Below are 20,442 nucleotides of genomic sequence, written 5' to 3'. Positions count from 1 at the left end.
AGCTCCCTGGTACATTTAAAATGTAATGTTATGTACTATAAATATTTGTTTCTTATCTCTTATTGACACTACAAGCTCTATGAATGGTATCTAAACTTTATACCTTCCCTAGTGCCTAGCATAGATTTAGACTGGAGAGCAGATCTAAAGTTAACTAGTCCAAACCCTTCATTTTGAAAATGAGGAAATTAAAACTGAGGAGAGATTAAATCTCTTGCCCAAGGTGACAGTCAGTAAATGTCTAAGGGATAATTTGAACTCAGGTTTTCCTGTCTTCAAATCCACCACTATCTACTATGCTATTGAGTGTTATTCAAAGTAACTAAGTCACAAAGCCCTGTTGACCTCCCATTTCAGTATGGAAATGGGTTTATTATCTGTACAACAACCTTATCTCTGAATTAAAAATCAGAACACATGGTTGAGAAAAGATTTTTCACTGTAGCCATCATCTCATTATTACAGTCCATTGACTTTGAAATCGGGGTTATCCAGGATTTCACCTTTACCATCACTCTCATTTTATGGAGTTCTTTATAATTATATTTGCTGCAATAAGATTTCAGTGGTGTGCTTTTCAGTTGGAAACCTATATGTTTTGGATAAATGGTTTAGATTTAATTTTTTTTTGTCTGAAAGCTCTTGAGAGAAGCTTAGTTTTCTATGTTTTTCAGATAGTCATTGGCTGTTAGGTTGTTTTTTAGCCATGTCTGACTTCTTGTGCCCATAAATATTTGGTTTTCTTTTCTTGACAAACATACTAGGATGTATGCCATTTCTTTCTCCAGTTCATTTTACAAATGAGGAAACTGAGGTAAACAGCATTAAGTGACTTGTCCAGGGTCCCACAGCTAGCGAGCAGACTGTACACTAGCACATCCTTTTTTTCACTGTTTTGTAGCCTCAACTGAGACAGAGGAAGGAATCACATCTTTCATCTAATAAACATCCTGGGAGATATGATATATGAGTTCCAAGCTCTGGTCTAATTCATACATACATACATACATACAGTAGGTCTATTGGGGGAAAATGCATTTTTTCTCAAGACAAACATAGAGAATGAATACATCTAGGTAATGAACTAAGTAAGGAGACAGCCAGGGAAAAGTTTCCACCTAAATAGACATTCTATTAACATACAATTCAATTAGAATGATTTATAAAGAGGCAAAAGAGAAAATTTCCAATGATCATCAATATATGTGGTTCTACTCACCTTTTCATCCACCATTTCGATGCCCATGCCATCCATTTTTTGACTGCTGATTCCCAGGAGAATGCCAGTGGTTCTAGTTGTACGGAATTCAAATTCCACAAGAAGATCTAATCCTACTTTATAGGCTCCAACTGTAGAAAAAAATGAAAAAAAAATTCTGAGTACCAGGATGTTCACCTTGGCAATTCTGAATATTTTGTTTACAATGTTAGCCTATCATTCAGGTGAAAAAAACCCCAGCAAATATTTATTAAATGCCCTCTATATGCAATGAACTCTATAAACTAAGTACTGGCCATACAAAGACATGGTATCAAGGAACATATACTTTAATAAAGTCATGGCATGTACATGCAAAAAAAGTATGCAACAAAATAGGATGGGAGAAGGGACAAATAAGAATTCCAAAGTGTTTTCAGAAAATATGGGGAGAAAACATATCACTGGAGAAAATGGTAAAGTTTTCTTGATAAAAATGGTAACCAAAAGAAGAGAAGAATTTCAGCAGTCAGAAAAGAGGAGGGAGCATATCACAGTTATGGGGAATGTGCCCTGGAAATCATGGAAGAGAGAATGCAGGATAAAGTTGGGGAATGGTTTCTAATTCAGTTTGGCAGTAAGATGAAGTAGAATACTGTGAAAGGAAATTGGTAGAGTGAATTGGAGGAAGATTATAAAGGACCTTAAATGCCAGGCTAAGTGGCTTTTATTTTATTCTTTAAGCAGTTGAGAGTTATTGATGATTTTAGAGTCATGGAAGTGATGTGGTCAAATCTGTAATAATGATGATTGTAAAAATAAGTACTAATATGTTGTCAGAATCAAACCATTAGATTTGATCATTTCAGAAATTTCTCCTTTGAGCTATGATGATAATGTAACACATGTAATTATATTTTCACTTTGTGGATGAGAAAACTGAAGGACAAAGAGATTGTTTTGATTTCAATTTGGGAGAAGTTACTTGCCCTTGGTCAAATGACTCATAATTTTTAGAGATTAGACTTGAATTCAGATTTTCTTTTGGATCTAAGAACTATGTTATTTTAATATAATTAAATGTAGAAAGTATTAATTTCTAAGTCCCTGGGCTAGGTGATTGGAAAACAAAGATGGAAAAATTAAACTGTAATACTTCTTTAAAAAGGGATAAACTACAATTCATAGAGAGGTATGTCAATTAAATTTAGTGAGCTTGTATGAAGTGTCTAATATATGTCACACTATGCTAGGAGCTAAGAGTACAAGGATAAAAACTGCTCTCAGGGGACTTACATTCTACTGAACAAAACATCCATATAAGTAAATATATGTGAAGGGGCAAAGAAGAGTCTGGAAAAGTACTCAAGGGCAAAGAAAAGTCTGGAAAAGTACTCTAATAAATTTGAGGAAGAAAGAATTTTTCTCTCAAGTATGACTGGAGAGAGAGATCAGAGATAGCATTTCTTGGAGGTAAGCATTGGGTAGGTTGGGAAAGCTGTTCTAAGCATAAGGTTGGAGAAGGGGATAATGTTCCAATAGTTATTTAGCATCTAATTATGAGAACATACCTTAATGATTTGAATAAGTTTACTAAATTCTCCAAATGCTTTTACCAGAAGAGTCACTTACGACCTCATAGTATTTCACTAGTAAAATTTTATAACTTGAGCAAACTTTGACAGGTCATGCACTGCAATAATCCCCACTAGAAAATTCTTCAACATTATCCAGGTGTATAATTCATCAGTCTATGAACATTTATAATATCCCTACTGCCATGTCGGGCCCTTTGCTGTTGGGGATATAAAGAAAAACAAACGCCATGCCTGCTCACAAGGAAAGTAAATTCTAATAGGAGGGGAAAATTTAAATAATCAGGTAAACTCAAGATAAATGTCAAGTACAGGAAGTAATCTTAAAGGATTAGCATTGAGGAGGACAGACCTATTGTGGAAGAGGGGAGTTAGCTGAATCTTGAAGGAAACCAGAGAAGCCAAGAGATGGAGTTTTTAGGGAACCAATATTTCAGGAATGGGGACAATGGGATGAGTGAGAGAGTGTCATGTTCTCTCACTATGAGTTTGAGAAAATTGGTGTTAAGAAACTTGTTCAGGGTCACATAGTAAGTATCAAGGGTGTGAGACTGGATTTGATCTCAGGTGTTCCTGACCCAGGGCTGGTGTTCTATTGACTACGCCATGTACCTGCCCAAGAGTATTGGGTTCAAGGAAATGAAAGGAGGACAGTATTTCTATTTTGTAGTATGCATAGAGGGGAATAATATGTAAGGAGAAGCCAGGTAATTAGGAGTTTTTATGTAAGTCTGTAGGTAATAAGGAGACACTGAAGCTCTTTGAATTAGGGGATAACCTGGCTTGGTTTATTCTTTAGAGAAAATCATCTTGGTGACTGAATTGAAGATGGATTGGAGTGAGGAGAGACTAGAAAAAAGGGAGATCAAGTAAGAAAGCTACTTTAATAGTCCAGGCTAGAGAAAAAGGAATTAGGAAAAATGCATCTGCCTTACAAGATAGAGGGGGAGAACAGGTTTGATAGTCATAAACAGATAAAAAAAGTATAACCTAAATATATTCTTCTCCTTATAAGAATGCATTTGCCTTATAATAAATAAAAAGACTCCAAAGACTTGAAAATTAATACTATACAGAGGGCAAAAGAGTACTTGTAATGAATATGAGTAAGCTGTTACATATGCCAATGAGACATTTCAAAGGAAAAAAAAAGAGATAGCATTAGGGTAATGCATGGATGATAGAAAATAAAAATGGGCTTGTACTGTCTGAGGACTCCACTGGTATCCTCATGATGTCAGGAAAAAGTATATATCAGCAACAACCTGGGTCAAACTTATGGGAGGATGAAAGAAAAGCTTTACAAGATGGCCAAGCTTAGCCTGGTTATGTTATAAGTTGGTGGAGAGAATATTCAAATTGATGAAAGCATAGATCTATTTGAACATTTGAAGATGAGGAGTAAGACAACTATAACTATAGTTCTACTACTATTGTTATTACTATATACCATTACTATGAGTATTACTATTACTGCTATCACTATTCTTGCTACATCTATTACTATAATTACTATTATTATCATTCCTATTACAGCAACAACTATTACTACCATTACTAATACCACTACTACTACAATTACTAGTATCATTACCATTCCAACTCTTACTACTGCTGCTGCTGCTATTACTATTCCTCTTACAACTACTACTCCAATTGCTACTATCATTATCATTCCAATTATAACAACTCCTATTACTACTACTACAGCTATTACTATTCCCACTGTAACTACTACCACAATTACTACTATCACTACCATTCCTATTAAACTACTTCTATTACTACTATTGCTTTTCTTATTCCTACTACAACTACTATTACTACAATTATTACTATCTTTACCATTCCTACTTAAAAAAACTTCTGTTACTTCTACTGTTATTATTATTCCTACTACCATTACTACCACAACAATTAGTATTGCTACTAACTACTACAACTATGATATTACTATTCCTACTACTACCATCACTATTCCTACTGTACCTACTACAATCGCTGCTGCTGCTGCTGTTATTATTACTGTTACCACTATTACTACTACCTTCTCTTTATATAGCACTTTAAGGTTCCAAAGTAGTTTTACGTTTTATCTCATTTGATTCTCACAACCTGTAAAATATCAGCTATTTTTGTCCTTTATTTTACAAATGAAGAAACTGAAATAGAAAGTGACTTGCCCAAGGTCACAAAGCTAGAAGATATCTTGGGTAGGATTTGAACTCACTTTCCACACTCTATTTCCTATATCACCTATAGCTAATAATAATTCATGTTTCTATAATCTAATGATTTTGAAAATACTTTTCTATAATACAATAACTCTGTAAGTTCAATAATTGCAATTTTTTATTCCCATATTACAAATGTGCAGATGGAATCTTAAAGACTAATAACCTTCAGGATGAGGCTATAAATCTAGATCTTCTTTCTCCAACAAATAACTTCATTGTTACTGATCTCCAAGCATGAAAACTATGTTATGTTTTCCAAGTCTCCTCTTACTGAATTTGACTTAGTTCTGTCCAGGATTCTCACAAATATATCCTCTCTTTTTTTTCATTCCCCCCAAACCCATCCCATCCTCTTTTTTTTTCATTTCTTCTTCTTTCTTTGGGAACAATAATTAAATCAATGGTAACAGTATAACAAAAAAGGACAAGACAATTGACTCTGCTCATTATCCCAGTGACTCCTTATTAAAACTCCCTGGACCTTTGCCCCAGAATATGTGTTATATCCAGTGGTATACTGAATGGGTCCTGCTTTACTTTGTGAGAGTTGGTTGTTAAATTTTCGTGTGAGCATTGATACCTCAGAAATTGATAAGGCTACAAATCAGGGATCAATTTATTGTTTTGTTTTTTGTCTAGACAAGAATGCGATAGAGTACATATTAATAATGCACTTTAAAATAAAAAGTATAACATGTGCATATTCCTGCTCCCCCCCAGGGAGAACTGGTTAAATATTCAACACTGTGTTACTGGCAATATGCCCCATTAGAATATTATCTATATACAAGCAGAAACTATACTATTTTTGCATTTGTATCACTAGCACCTAGTACAAAGACTGGCACAGAGAAAGGATCTAATAAATGCTTGTTTATTCATTCCTCTTTTATTAGAATGTGAACTCTTTGAGGGTGGGGACTGGTTTTGCCTTTGTATCTTGAATGCTTAGCACAGTGAATAGTACATTCTAAATAAATACTTGGTGACATATTGATTCATTCTGTGTTACTTAGGATCAGATATACTTATTTTTATAATTTCTTTGGGTGATTATACACAAATAATTATCATTTCTAGCATAAATCCAGGATAATAATCCAGGAATTAGGAGATTTTTTTCCCAATCAGCATGAGATTCACATACATGGATATATACATTTGTATAATGTGTGTATAATCAAACATATTTGTACACAGATAAACACATATGCACAATGATTATATATCAAACATTTAAACAGTATATATTAATATCTACTATATGCAATTTATTAATATGCAACATATATATTAATATGTAACATATAATTATATTTGATATACAACAGAGAATTTAAGATAAATATATACATATAATTATTCTATAATATGCATATGATATATATTGTTCTTATGTATGTATTATATGTGTGTGTATATTTAATATTCCACATGAAAGAATCCACTCTTACCTGCTTTGGCAAAACCTGATCCATTAAAATATGTTCCCTTTTGAGCATTTACATAACATGTGCCAACATTGAAGCTGGAGGTTGGATTATCAAGGTATGCAGGAGCTTCTGCCATTTTAAGATTCCTCATGCAGCCATCAATACTGTAGACCACCTAAATTTCAAAACAAATATTTAAGATGTCTACAAGCCTTTACCTTCACCAAGAGTTCTAATAAAGAAGTTTTTAAAGGAAACAGTTATTGCTGGAATAACTCTAAAGACTGATTTAGTTTAAACTTTAAGGTTTTAGAGTGAAAGTTGACACCCTTTGGGCAACTGTTACTAAAATAGTCTGCATCTTTTTTTTTAGGTTTTTGCAAGGAAAATGGGGTTAAGTGGCTTGCCCAAGGCCACACAGCTAGATAATTATTAAGTGTCTGAGGATGGATTTGAACCCAGGTACTCCTGACTCCAAGGCCGGTGCTTTATCTACTATACCAACTAGCCACCCCAATAGTCTGCATCTTGCCAGGCATGTGAAAGAATGTGGTTTATTTCAGGACAAAGACTCTCACTTTATTATTTGTAGAGTACCTTGTACAATACTTAGCATAGTAGGTACTTAATAAGTGCTTTTTGATTAGTTGATTATACATTTGTTAAAGATTCACTCATAAAACCCATGGCTACTATTGGCAATGGTCTATTATATGCTACAGATTGTAAATTACATTAAGAATAAAATTTTCTAAATCTTAAAACATTTTTGCTTCACTTGTGTAATTTAAGTAGAACTTTATAGAAATCATTTATCATTTAGGCATCTCGATTGTTTTCAGATAATAGCTTTTTCCCATTTGGTTAATAAAATAATAAAGTCAGTTGCTTTTTGCCACTTTTCTGAACTGGTTAAAAAAATTTTTGATTCATTTTTGCTGGGCAGAAATAGTATATCCAGCAGAGAGAAATTGAGGGAAATTAGCACTAGTGTATTTAGGGAGAACCTAAAATGTCCCTATGCATTTATGCATAAAATGTCTAATTAGCACTTCTCTTGCATAATTCCCTTAGTTTTGTATAGTATTATTATGTATAGCATTATCAGATTTACTGGTTGCTTTTACCCATGTCACTCTGTTTAAGTTTCCTTAAAACACTATAAGGAAGGATTATAGAATTGAAGGGGATGTGATGTGCTCTTTTTCTAAATGAAGAAATGCATTTAGTTAGTAAATATCAGGGTCATAATTTTTGAACCCTGGACCCATGACTTTAAAATTAGTTTTTTTCCCCACTGCACCACACTGTTAACAGAGGAAATATTAGTATCTCCACTTTATAGAAAACTGAGATTTTGAGCATTTCAATATTTTGCCAAAGGCTACATAGTTAGTAACTGAAAATGGGTTAACAAGTTTTGTTTGTTTATTTTTTTGTTTCTATAACTGTGATTTTATCTGGCTCCAACAGAGATTTGCAACTGTTTCTCAATATTATTGTTAAATGTTCCTTCTAGAGTACCAAGTTGCTAAATTCTGGAATATCAAGATATTAAATGTTCTGTTGAGAGTCACAGAGACAGTATGTGTCAAAGGTAGGATCTGAATTTACTTGCCTACAAGGAATTCCTTATTAATACAAATGTGAGAGAATCAGATGAAGTAGAAAAATACCATTACCTTGCAATTGGGGTAGTTGATTTCTAGTCCTATCTCTGCAAGGGGCTACCTTTGTGACCCCACACCAGTCCTCTAACCCATCTAGGTCTCTATTCATTTCCAAAATGAAATGGTTCCAACTAAATTTATGATCTTATGCTCAGAAAAGGCCTACTATAGATACTCTAAAAGTTCTATCTCTAGAATCTTTTCCTAGAGCTAATAATAATGTTAGCTAACATTAAATAGTTTTAGGCACCATGCTAAACTCTTCATAAAATATCTCATTTGATCCTCATGAGAACACTGAGAGGTTGGTGCTATTATTAATTGAGGTAAATGGAGGCAAAGTGGCTTTCTCAAGGTTACATAGTAAGTGTCTGGGGTCAAATTTGAATTCAGATCTTCCAGTCTCCATATTTGGCACTCCATTTTGACATGGGACTATCCCTCCCTTACCATATCTAGAGAAAATATTTTTTGAATCTCTCAAAAAAATTATTCATGATATCATTAAATAGATTATTAAATGGTAACCAAGGAAAATTTGATATCCAAATTACTCCCTGAAAACACGTTATTTTAAATCCTTACTGGACCAATTCTTCTTGTTGTATAGTTGATGGGCAGCCCTCCAACATAAAGCATCCCCACAACATCCAAAATATCAGCTTTCTTGGGACTGATTGTCCTATTGGAAGCACCATCTACCAGTAAGATGCCTTCTTGCTTGGTCCGGAAGATCTTAATCTGTTTTATCAAAGAAACATGTAACAACATTAAGTAATCATAATAATCAAGACTGGATAAATTCCATGTGAATCCATAGAATTCCATGTGAATGCCATAGCATCAGGAAATCCTAGTGCTCATGAATTTAAAGAGAATAGAGTTTCATTCAGGTTAAAGAACCAGAGCTGAGATTGCTGAGTTTGCATTCCTAACAAGTTTGCAAACAGTTGAGATAGAAAATGGTATGAGGGTGATACTTGCTGATGATCGGTTATAAGACAGTAAGTATAAAGAATCAATTTCTAATTTCTAAGACGGGCTTTCCTTCACCTTAATTTTTTATTTGTAAGGTTCTCTAGCCCTTTTGCATTGGATGGATGTTTCATTTAGATGAATTAATATGTTAGAGTTCAACATCAAGTGATATACTGCACTGAAAGTTAAAAAAAATTTTTTTGACAATCTGTGGGGCTGGTTGGAAATGGGGAGGAGTATGGAAGCTTTATTTAAAGGCTGACACAGGTGTGGAGAACTTTAGGAGTCAGCTTTTTCTGAGATCTCCCAGTTGAGATCTTTTTTTTTTGAACTCTTAAAGATTTTATTTATTTTGTTACAATATTTGCCCAATCTTACTTCCCTCCCCCCAACCCCCCACAGAAGGCAATTTGCCAATTTTTACATTGTTTCCATGGTATACATTGATCCAAATTGAATGCGATGAGAGAGAAATTATATCCTTAAGGAAGAAATGTAAAGTATAAGAGATAGCAAGATCAGACAATAAGATATCAGCTTTTTTTTTTTTTCTAAATTAAAATGAATAGTCCTTGGTCTTTGTTCAAACTCCACAGTTGTTTCTCTGGATACAGATGGCATTCTCCATTGCAGAGAGCCCCAAATTGTCCCTGATTGTTGCACTGATGTAATGAGCAAGTCCATCAAGGTTGAACATCGCCCCCATGTTGCTATTAGGGTGTACAGTATTTTTCTGGTTCTGCTCATCTCACTCAGCATCAGTTCATACAAATCTCTCCAGGTTTCCCTGAAATCCCATCCCAGTGGAGAGATATTCTAACCATTCTTTCTTTTTTTTTTTTTATTAAATCAGATAATATATGAGCAGGTTTTATCAACCACATCAGCACAATTCAAGCAAAAAGAGAACTCTGAAAATTGTATTTTCTATACCTACATTTACATTGGTTTTAGGTATATGGTTGAGCTTTTAGAAGTTGCTCCAAATAATTTATTAAGAAACTATACTCATCTAAAGCATAGTAAAGGGTTCCACTCTAAAGACGAGGTTGTTGAGATTTTAAGGTGGGTCAGGATCACACAGATTCTCACAGTTTCCAAGGAGAGGGCAGCAAACAGTTCCCTGAATCTCCCTCACACTTTCCCCCTCCCCCCTCACTGTTAGGGATAACGCTTGGAGGGGTAAAATGATACCTACTGGAGGACATTCTCCATGACATCAACTAAGCAAGGCATAACCATGTAACCCTGCCTTCATACCTTATGCCATTGACCATCGTTGATTTTGGTGGTGATCATGGTACTTGTGTTACCACTTCCAAGATCATAGCTGAAGTAGGGCATACCATTCTTCAGTTGGACTGTAGCAAAATCAGCATGGTTGATCCGAGCCATGTAAAACATCAAGCCTGATTCAGCTTCAGTTCGTATTTCAAATTCAATTGTGAGACTGCGAATGTAAGAATTTTCAAAATCAGAGGAAAGGTTGAAAGTTTCAAAGTTATTATTAGAAGACCAGGGTTCAGTTGCTGATTTTCAATTTTTTTTTCAAGTCAGGGAATGAAGCAATGATCCTCCTTTTCTTTTCTTTACTTTATCTCATTAAAAAAAGCGCACTGAGGAAGTCCTCTTAACAGAGGACTGTTAATTCAGAGTATTGCATACATTGTCATTCAAGATCATTATATTGATTGCTTTTTTTTAACTTTTCTTTTCCTGTTACAAAGGTAGGAAGGAGGGTTTGTGAGTTTATATTCTGAAATAACTCTAGCATAAAAGTGTATCAGTAAACTATTTTTGGGGAGGGGGTGAGGCAATGGGTTTAAGTGACCTGCCCAAGGCCACAGAGCTAGGTAATTAAATGTCTGAGGTCACATTTGAACTCAGGTACTGCTGACTCCAGGGCTGGTGCTCTATCCACTGCGCCACCTAGCTGCCCCATCAGAAAACTTTTAAAAAAAAGATAAAAGCAATAAAATAAAGTGAAGGCTGACAGGAAATCAGATTAATGACTTCCTACAGATGGGGTAAATTTCTATTATTCCAAGCTGTACTACATAGGTTTTGGGCAACTTGCGTATTTAATTTTATACTACTTTGCTGTGAGTTACAGGGGAAAAAAGTTGCCCATGTGTTTAACTAATAAGAATGTAAAGATTCATTTCTTCCATTGATCATTGCCATTAAAGTGGCAAAGATTAGAATTAAAAAAAATATAATCTTCACATGACATTATAGGTAAATCACACTGAAAAGTGATTTGAAATACAAATTTAGTAGGTAGGGATGGTTGAGGGAAGAGGGACACATAGGAAGTCCCACATTGGCAAAATGGGTAGAGATCTAAGGGCAAATCAAAATACCTATACTGTACACCTATAGTTTGATAACCAGTGGGTCCCCATCTGGCATTTTCTTATATTAATTTTTCTTGCTAATTATGTAACTAGAGAAACTCAGTTATTAATTCAGTTGCTAACTAGATAAACTCAATTATTTTTAATTGCAAGAATGTTAGTGCTGCTAGCACTATTTAAATTTTAGAAAAAAGACTCTGTTGTCCTGCCTTTGTTAGGGCTTGTCTTATTTTATTCTTTTTGTTAGATATCAGAATCAGACATACCTGTTTTTAACTTTGGTGTCATCAAAAGCAATTGCTATATGGCTATTTCTTGAAAGTCCAAACTGCTTGCTCCCTATCAAAAGAGCTGGTTCTCTTTCTGCAGCACAGGGTCCCTGTAAAACACCAAGGTAATCAACTTTAAACAAAGAGACTTTCCTAATTGTTTCATGAAGATACGTTTTTGTCTCCATTATAAGTGAAAAGGGAAGAGAACATGTCTTACATTTTCTCTGTTGACATCTTCTTGACATATCTTTTGGCATCATCTAAACCAGTTCTGAGAAACCAGTAGGTACCTGATCAATACTTACTAATTGGAAATTGATTTTTAAAAAATTTTCCTTAGAAGAAAAGTGTTATTTTTAGTGGGGGAGTTCATCATCCTGGTACAGTAATATACCTATTAGCGATGATATATTCTAGCAACATGCACTGTCAGAAACTTCATTCTTATAGATAGAAATAATGCAGGAGGCACAGGATACATTTCAGACACAAAATGCTCTCCTTACCATGCCTGAGAGTGAGGAGGAAGAAAGGATAGAGCTTGGAGTCATATAGGGAGAAAGGGGAAAGTTATGGAGTGGATATCACTCCTACATCACAAAGTAGATGCCAGCAAGCCAATCCTCAGCTAATGTAACATTGGTCCTACTCTCTTAGGACAATTGCATCTGGCCAAGGCCTGAGCAGCACTTGCCTATTCTCTCTACTAAGTGATCTGGCTTTGCAAGCAAGAAGAGTGGGGCTCTCCCCTGTAGTCTTGACAAATATGCCACTGAGAAAGTGATAATGTCTGGTCCTGTTCAACTGATACCAAGAAAGCATTCAGAGGACAGAATCACCTTTTAATATAACCCCTTTCATACTTAGCAAGCTCTGTTTTCAGAAGAATATATTCATTTGAAACTTCACAACCAAATAAAATGTCAAAATATGCATCTAGAATGTGGGATCATGGGATAATGTATATAAGTTGCTTTATAAGCTTTAAGGAACTATATAAATGCCAGTTAATGCTTTCATTATATAAGGTTTCTAAAGAGAAAATGAATATTTCACATTTTTTCTTCCAGCTTCCCCCCCCCTTTCCTTGTTAAATAAAAGTCTGGTCCTTTATAAAGTCATGGCATATTTAGACCCTGAAGTTAGTGAATTAAACTTGTAAGTTGGTCTATTCAAACTCATAATGGTTTGTTGCTAGGCAACCCAGGCCATTCTTAGCCATAACTCACTATAACTAGACTCACATCATTGAACCATCAGCATTCTACAGTGCTCTTCCATAGACATCTAAGACACATAACTAGATGGACACACTCTGCTCTTGCAACTCTCACTTCCACAGATAACTGGACTATAGGAATGATGAAGGTTCCCCATTCCCTTCCTTCTAACTAGTGGAAAGTCATTATGCAATGGTGACTCTTATTAGAAAGCATGTACTTTGTCCAACACATCTACCTTTGAGGCTTGCCCTCCTTCATTACCATTGGCTTTAACCTCTGACTACATGCTGATTCAGCAGAGGTGTCCAAAGAGCAAGTGTCAGCAACACCTGAAAGCCAATTCAATTCCTTCCTATAGAGTAAGCCTCAGTCATGACTCACCAGAATATGGAGAATTTCTATTTGAAAAGGAAAATTTTCTTCCTTCCCTCCCTTTCTCCTCCTTTTTTCCTTTTAAGTTAGTCCAAACAGAAAGGCTCTGCAACAGCAGGTAAAATGTTTTAAGTGTTTTGAAAATGCTTTTAAGTCACTCTTTATGGAAATGCATTCCCAGTTCTCCCCATCTCCACCCTCACCTGGACTGAATGGCTTGTTTGGGGGCTGGCTATAAAAAGATATACGGTGGCAGCAACAATCCACACTAATATTCCAAGAGCAGTGGGTGGAAATGTTATTCATCTGCACTAATGAACCCCATTTGGGATGAATATACTGCACCTTCCCCTAGACACACTGGCTAACTGCAAAAAATAGCACAGATGGAAAAGTCTTAGGAGCTTAGTATCTTAGCAGCCCATATTACAAATAGAATCAGGGTGGGGGTGCGAGGTAGAATCTATTCATGTATTGAGCTATCTCCATAGCTAAGGAAAATAGCCCCAATAATACACACATCTTTTCACCCTGCTAAGGTCATCCTTGCAAATTCTGTAATAGATTCCTGCCTACATTGAATGAATCCATGAGAGGGCAGAATTTGATTAAACTGCTCCAAACTCTCTGCAATGAGACAGATCCACTGTTCTCTTTGAAAAGGAGATGATTGAAAAAGTCAGGTAAGAATGAGGAATTAGGGAATAATGGGTAGCCTGAAGGAATATCACTAGGAGGTTATTTTGATGCTGCTGCTACCCTCAAAGTCTTTTAGATGGAAACTTTTAAATAGAAAGGTAATTATGAACTTCTTTACTATAATAATAGTGATAATAAGAGACAAAGTAACATTAGTATTATACAAAACATTTTTTGGTATGAATCCTAGAGAGTAGCTGGACCTTCTCAGGTTGGGCTACCTGAATACAAGAGCCTATAAAAACTGTGGTTGAACCAGTGCCCCTGAGAACTAGTAAAGTGTATGCATCATGTTTTCTGGGAAACAGGAAGCAAGCTGATCCTGACCTAAGAGGCCACTCCCAGTCTCTGATTATCCTGATTGGAAAAGGGCAGGGATTTTATAAAGATCATCAGGACTCAAATGTTCTTAATCTGGGGTTGTTGAACTTAAAAAAAAATACAACACCATTTTTTGGGGGGATAACAATTTCAATATAATTGGGTTCCTTTGACAAGCCTATTGTATTCTAGTCATTTAAAAATATTCTGAGAAGTGGTTTATGGGTTTCACCAGGCTGCCAAAGAGATCCACGTCAAAAAAAGTTTGAGAATCTGTGATTTAGGCAGTTCCCACAGACAAAGGAAACTGAAAGAAGCTTTTACCACTGAAGCAAAAGCTAACATGAACCTGGTGAGTTAGACGTCTGTAACCAGTCTGCTCCAGAAGCAGGAAATAACATGAGGCGGAAACAGTGGTTATTGAAATACTGTTCTCTGATTAGTCAAGGTCATTGCAGATAAATAATGGCAACCTACAGCAGGTAATGGTGAGCATTACTGCCAAAGGAGGAAACTATTAACTACTGTGGTTTTGTGATCCCTATCTTACACCCTCAAAGATGATTCCTCTAGCTGTTTATTTATTACTGAAACAGGAGTCTAAGCAATGATCTTTATTAAATCTTTCATCTCCCTTAAAAACAAACTTTGCACCTGCAGTCATAAAGTGAGAATGGTTATGTGCAAGAGGATTTGGATTGTGCATCTAAATTGTGGGTTCAAGTTGTGTCAGGTGTGGGAGCGGGAATGGATCTTTACTGAATTTCTAATCATATGCTTTCACTGGTGAGACATTAGATTGGTCAATAAGTCAGGTATTAAACATTTAATAATTTATTATTAAAAATCAACTACAGGGGGCGGCTAGGTGGTGTAGTGGATAAAGCACAGGCCTTGTAGTCAGGAGTACCTGGGCACAAATCCAGTCTCAGACACTTAATAATTACCTAGCTGTGTCGCCTTGGGCAAGCCACTTAACCCCATTTCCTTGCTAAAAAAAAAAAAAGGACAAAAAATAAAGAATCAACTACACACCAAGCACTATGATGCTAGGTTACAAAAGAGATGAGCTGCCCTGGCTTCTCATGGATAGGAAAGCTGAACCTTATGCTTGAATTGGACATATAGGGGCTTGTGGACCATTCATTTTGTATACCAATTAGTAGAATTACAAGTTTTAGAGCTGGAAAATGTCTTAAAAAATCATCTAGGCCAATCTTTTCTTTAGAGATGAGGAAATTAGGATCCAGAAAGGAAGTGCAAAGTCAGATAGGCAATAAGTATCTGATTTAACTATGGGTCCAAATACAGGGCAAAGGTTTTCCTTCTTATTTTAAAGGAGAATATAAACAAAAAAAGTTATTTTGTCATCCAACATTCAGGGCGAATTCTCTACCTTGAATAAATATAGTTTTATTTTGACACTTGCTTTAGAAATCAGGAGGGATTGTAGTGAGGCAATTTAAAGGGAACTTTAATTTCAATACATACTGTAAAATGGCTTTACCTCCTTCACATTAACAGGAACTAAAGGAAGTACACCAGCCTCAGAAGAGAGATGTTTTGTCCAGCTCGCTTTGAAGCACGGACTTTTTAAAACTCTCTATTTCAATGAATACCTTTGTTACTGGAGTGCAAATCAATCTCAACATGTTACAATTCTGCCACCCTGTGGTCATAACTCAAAAGTGCTGCTGATTTAAAGGGGGGGAAAGACAATATCAAACATCAAAAAAAAATAAATAAATAAAAATCAGAACACAAAGTTTACTGTTTAGTTTCATCATCCTGTGAGATGCAAAGCAAGAAGTCTACCGAATAGCTTCTTGGGTGAAGATTCTCTTTCTGGCAAAGTGACTTGGGCGAAGATTCTAAATCTGGTTGGCCTTAGGTGCTTGTGTAGGATAGGGTAGAAGCAATGAATGCTGTTCTAGGGAATTGTTTACTGAAGTAGCCAGAGCCATTGATGGATAATAGGAGTAACTTTTCACACTCAGTGCACATTCTGATCATTTCATGTCAGTAAGAAGAAACAGTCATTTCCTGATGCCCGTGGATAGATGACCCCAGTGGAATGAATTTTTGATCTCTGGCTAGCATTTAGTTAACAAGCATTTGTGGGGGACATCTGGGATACAGAGTAACAGGCTAGATGCTGGTTTTATTCTAAAAGCCTGACTTGAACAAGATGTCTCTTTGGACTTGTCATTAGTCTGACCAAGGGCAGGGAAACCTGTCACTTTTTCCTTCCTGGATTTCATTACCTTGATAATTGCTTTGCCATAAAATAGTCACAGCAAGTGATACGCTCCAATAAATAAATGAGCAAATGTCTAGAATTAGCATTTGGGCGTTTTTCACAACACTAATATTTTATAGAGTGAGGGCTTTCCTAGTTAGGTGGAAATTAAAGTGTGGCTAATTCCCTGTCCATGAACTGTTGGAAGTTAGAGACAAAATGCCTTCTTTATACAGTCAGAACAGGACTGAATAGGACTTCTTGAAGTTCTGTTTCTATGTTCCATTTTGCCTTTAAATACACATCAGTGTCGAGACATATTTGCTCCTTGTTCAGGAAAATTCAGTACTAATTTTTGAAATAGCGGTATCAGTTCTGATAGAGAAACAACTTTCATGGTCACCTAATACAATGATACTTCTAATTTATTCGGCTCAGTCCCACTCTCCCAATGTTCACATTTCAGCCTCTTGACTGAGGTTAAAAGTTCAACTTTCTGGGCATGTAAACCCATTCAAGCAAAGCAAGCCATAAACAAACACTCGGTACAAATACAATGCATACTTCAAGAGGACTAGTTGCCATCGGACAAAATGTTTCACCCCTATGAGAAATATCCCACAAGTTTGACAGTCAGAATATTCTATTGCCTCTGGGCTCAAGAATCAAAAGCGTCCTTCTGGGGATATTTGATGTTAATTGGGGAACTTTTAAACTGTATTTCTCAGAATCTTGGTCTTCTCTCTGATAAAAATGGAGCTTTTATGAGAAAATATTGCTGCTAGTGCTAGTTTCCACTTAAAATATTAAATTTGAAAGCACAAATGCTTCAAAAACACTTAGTTTGTGAAGCAGTCTTTTCCAGTATGAAAACAGGCTTAATTTCTTCTATTTTGCTTCAAACTTTCCCTGTTCTCCTTTATCCCAGGAGCACTCTATATCACCAAGTCCCTCAGACTAGTCTTTGTGGACTCTGCAAACAGATTGTTCTGTGGTTGAATCTGTCTGAGAAATGATTTTGGAATCTTTTTTATGGGGCAGTATTGTTTCTAAAGTTTCTTTAGCCTGTTTATATGTTTTGGCAAAGAGCTATTTCTAGAATGTGATGAATCCAAACATCAATGCTGTTTTGTGTTTTGGGAGACAGAAAGAGAAGAGTGCAGGGAGAAGGTAGTTGCTACAATAATTAGTAGGTATAAGTGACTCAGAGGCACTTTCTGGGGAAAAGAAGTAGTTCTTACCAGTTGAGCTTTAGGGTCACATAAATGGAGTCCCTAACTTACAAATAGACATTGTCTTATGTGTGATTCTAATTTAAATCCATGTTAAAAATATATTTTTTAAAGTCAAAGCCTTTAGGTTAAGAACTATACAAAGCTTTAGTCATATGAATTTGTCATAATAGTGCTAATCCTTGACATAGTCTGACTAAGATAATGAATACAGTGTTTTATTTTTCTATAAAGCATCAATAGAGAAATAAAGTATAATTGAATATCTACAAAAAACATATGAGACTACTGTTATGGATTTACTTCAATCTGACAAGAAAGAACTGGTTGCTGATTAATGTTTGTTGAATTTAATTCCCCATTTATGAGTCTGTTTTCTCTTCTATTACATGGGGATAATTATCATAGTACCTACCTCACAGGGGCTGTGTGTGTGTATGTGTGTGTGTGTGTGTGTGTGTGTGTGTGTGTGTGTGTGTGTGTGTAAAACCACCACCAGCTCTGGTGTCAGGAGGACCTGAGTTCAAATTTGGCTTTAGACACTTGGTAATTACTAGCTTTGTGACCTTGGGCAAATCACTTAACCCTGATGGCCTCCCATCGGGGCCATCTTCTGTCATCCTAACTCAGATTCAGTTCACCTGCTTGTCATGGTGTCACTTTCCTGATATCATGGTCTTCTTTAAGAATGAAGGGAAAATATCTCCCCTATGTGTATATTTCACAATGAAAAGTTAGATATGATGATGATAATGATAAAACTGATGCAGACTATGTACAGAGAGTTATAATAGGAGGCATTATAGGAGTTGGGAAGACCTAAGTTTTGTCTTTGGCAAATCATTTACTTAAATTCTCAGACCTCCTGTAGCCTTTCCAAGATTTTAAGTTGCTAAGCAGGTATCAACCTGCATTGGTTCCTTGAGTTTCTTTATGAAGGAGCTCCCATATCAATGAAATTGTAAGGTTCAACCCAAAATGTATGGAGTACTACTGGAAGTGCTGGGGGAAATAGTAAGTTTAGATAATATAGTCCCTATGTTAATTAAACTTATTAGGTCATGGTATGTTAGTAAATGTTTAATAATCAGCTCTCAAAAATGTAATTACCAAGCATTTATAAGTTTAATATTCATTATCATCATTTTCCCCCCATCACTTTCTTAAGTCTAGGCAATCATCATAACAACAAAAAATCAAGCCCTGGTTTGTAGTGTTTGCTGATTTCCAAGGTGTAAACACTCACACTGAAAATTAAACTATCAGGTCTTATGAACTGGTTTGAGCTAGTTCAAGAACACCTCTGGATATGATAAATTTAATTCACTTCAATAAGCATTTATTATGGGTTAGGTAGTATTCTAAGAGAGTACAAAGATAATAAGTACAACTGTCCCTACCCCACACTCCCAGAGAAAAGGAAGACACATTGCCATGTCTAGAAATTCTAGAAAAAGTATAACTCTAGAGAGATGGATAGGATTAGATACTGGATCTTTGCAATTATTGATATAGAGGAACTCCAAGATGATGAGTTCCTTCCTTTCCCTCTATTCATTATCTCCTATTTATCCTGTCTATATCTTATTTGTTTACAAAGATCATGTAGATTTTGCATGTTGTCTCCCCTATTAGATTTTTGAATTCTTTGAGAACAGGGACAGATTTTTCCTTTTTTTAAAAAATATCTCTAGCACTTAGCAGAGCACCTGTTACATGGTAGTTTAATAAATGCTTGTTGTCAGTCAATGACAATACAGGTTGGTGGCTTCTCTTCATCTACAGAATTGTCTAGAGCACTGGGAGGCTAAATGCCTTGTGTCAGAGGGTGGACATGAGTCCAAGTATTCTTGGCTCTGAGACCACCCTCTAATCATTATGCCATGGCTGCCTCTAAGAGAGAAAAGGAAAGGGAATATATATGTATATATGATTGTCTACTATGTGACAGGCATTATGTTAAGTATTCTCTTTTATTTTTTTAAAGAAATATCATCTAAAAAATTTGAAGGTAGGTGCTATTTTTATCTCCATTTTGCAGTTGGGGAAGCTGAGGTAAATGGAAGTTGAATAACTTACTCAGGATCACATTGTTAGTAAATGTAAATTAGTAAAGGCTGGATTTGAATTCAGGAATCTGTCATCTGAATCATTCTGTCAACTGATGGAATAGACAGAATATTCCAATATGTGTACTTCTGATTCTCTATCATTAATAATGTAAAAGGGAAAAAGAAGGAAAACACTGATGATGTACCAGGAAAAAGCATTCAATTTGGAGTCAGGGAATCTAGGATTAAATCTCATTGATGCTATTTACTGCTTATTCAACAGAGTCATTCCTCAATTCCTCAAAGCCTCAGTTTTCTCATATGCAAAATTGGACGAGGTGCTCTCTATGATTTCTTCCACTTCTAAGTCCTATGATCTAAGCAAACCAATGGAACTACATACAAAATTTTCTAAATGAGTTCAGAGTTATATATAAAAAGCTACACATAGAAAAGATTGAAGGAGGCACAAATAACTGATGACCAAAAGAGAAAAAAAATGAGGTTAGAAAAATATCCAAGTCACTAAAATGACTTTCTTTTCTTGCTATGTTCAAAATAAGAA

The 20,442-nt window shown here is 35.5% G+C and overlaps 1 protein-coding gene across 5 annotated transcripts in view; it reads right to left on the bottom strand.

Moving 5' to 3' along the window:
• LAMA2 (laminin subunit alpha 2) overlaps positions 1-20,442 on the bottom strand; it is an 811,978-nt gene that overhangs the window by 6,691 nt on the left and 784,845 nt on the right. For all 5 annotated transcript variants that reach the window (XM_074187557.1, XM_074187558.1, XM_074187559.1 and 2 more), the window contains 5 exons: positions 11,735-11,847; positions 10,372-10,561; positions 8,719-8,874; positions 6,485-6,638; positions 1,220-1,350 (listed from right to left, as the gene is read on the bottom strand). In XM_074187557.1, the coding sequence (XP_074043658.1) occupies positions 1,220-1,350; positions 6,485-6,638; positions 8,719-8,874; positions 10,372-10,561; positions 11,735-11,847 (744 nt within the window). The remainder of the gene's footprint in view (positions 1-1,219; positions 1,351-6,484; positions 6,639-8,718; positions 8,875-10,371; positions 10,562-11,734; positions 11,848-20,442) is intronic.

Source organism: Macrotis lagotis, chromosome 5 (genome assembly GCF_037893015.1).
Source record: "Macrotis lagotis isolate mMagLag1 chromosome 5, bilby.v1.9.chrom.fasta, whole genome shotgun sequence".
Taxonomy (NCBI): Eukaryota; Metazoa; Chordata; class Mammalia; order Peramelemorphia; family Peramelidae; genus Macrotis; species Macrotis lagotis.
The sequence above is the reverse complement of the archived record's forward strand: the minus strand, read 5'-3'. Positions and strand labels throughout refer to the sequence as shown.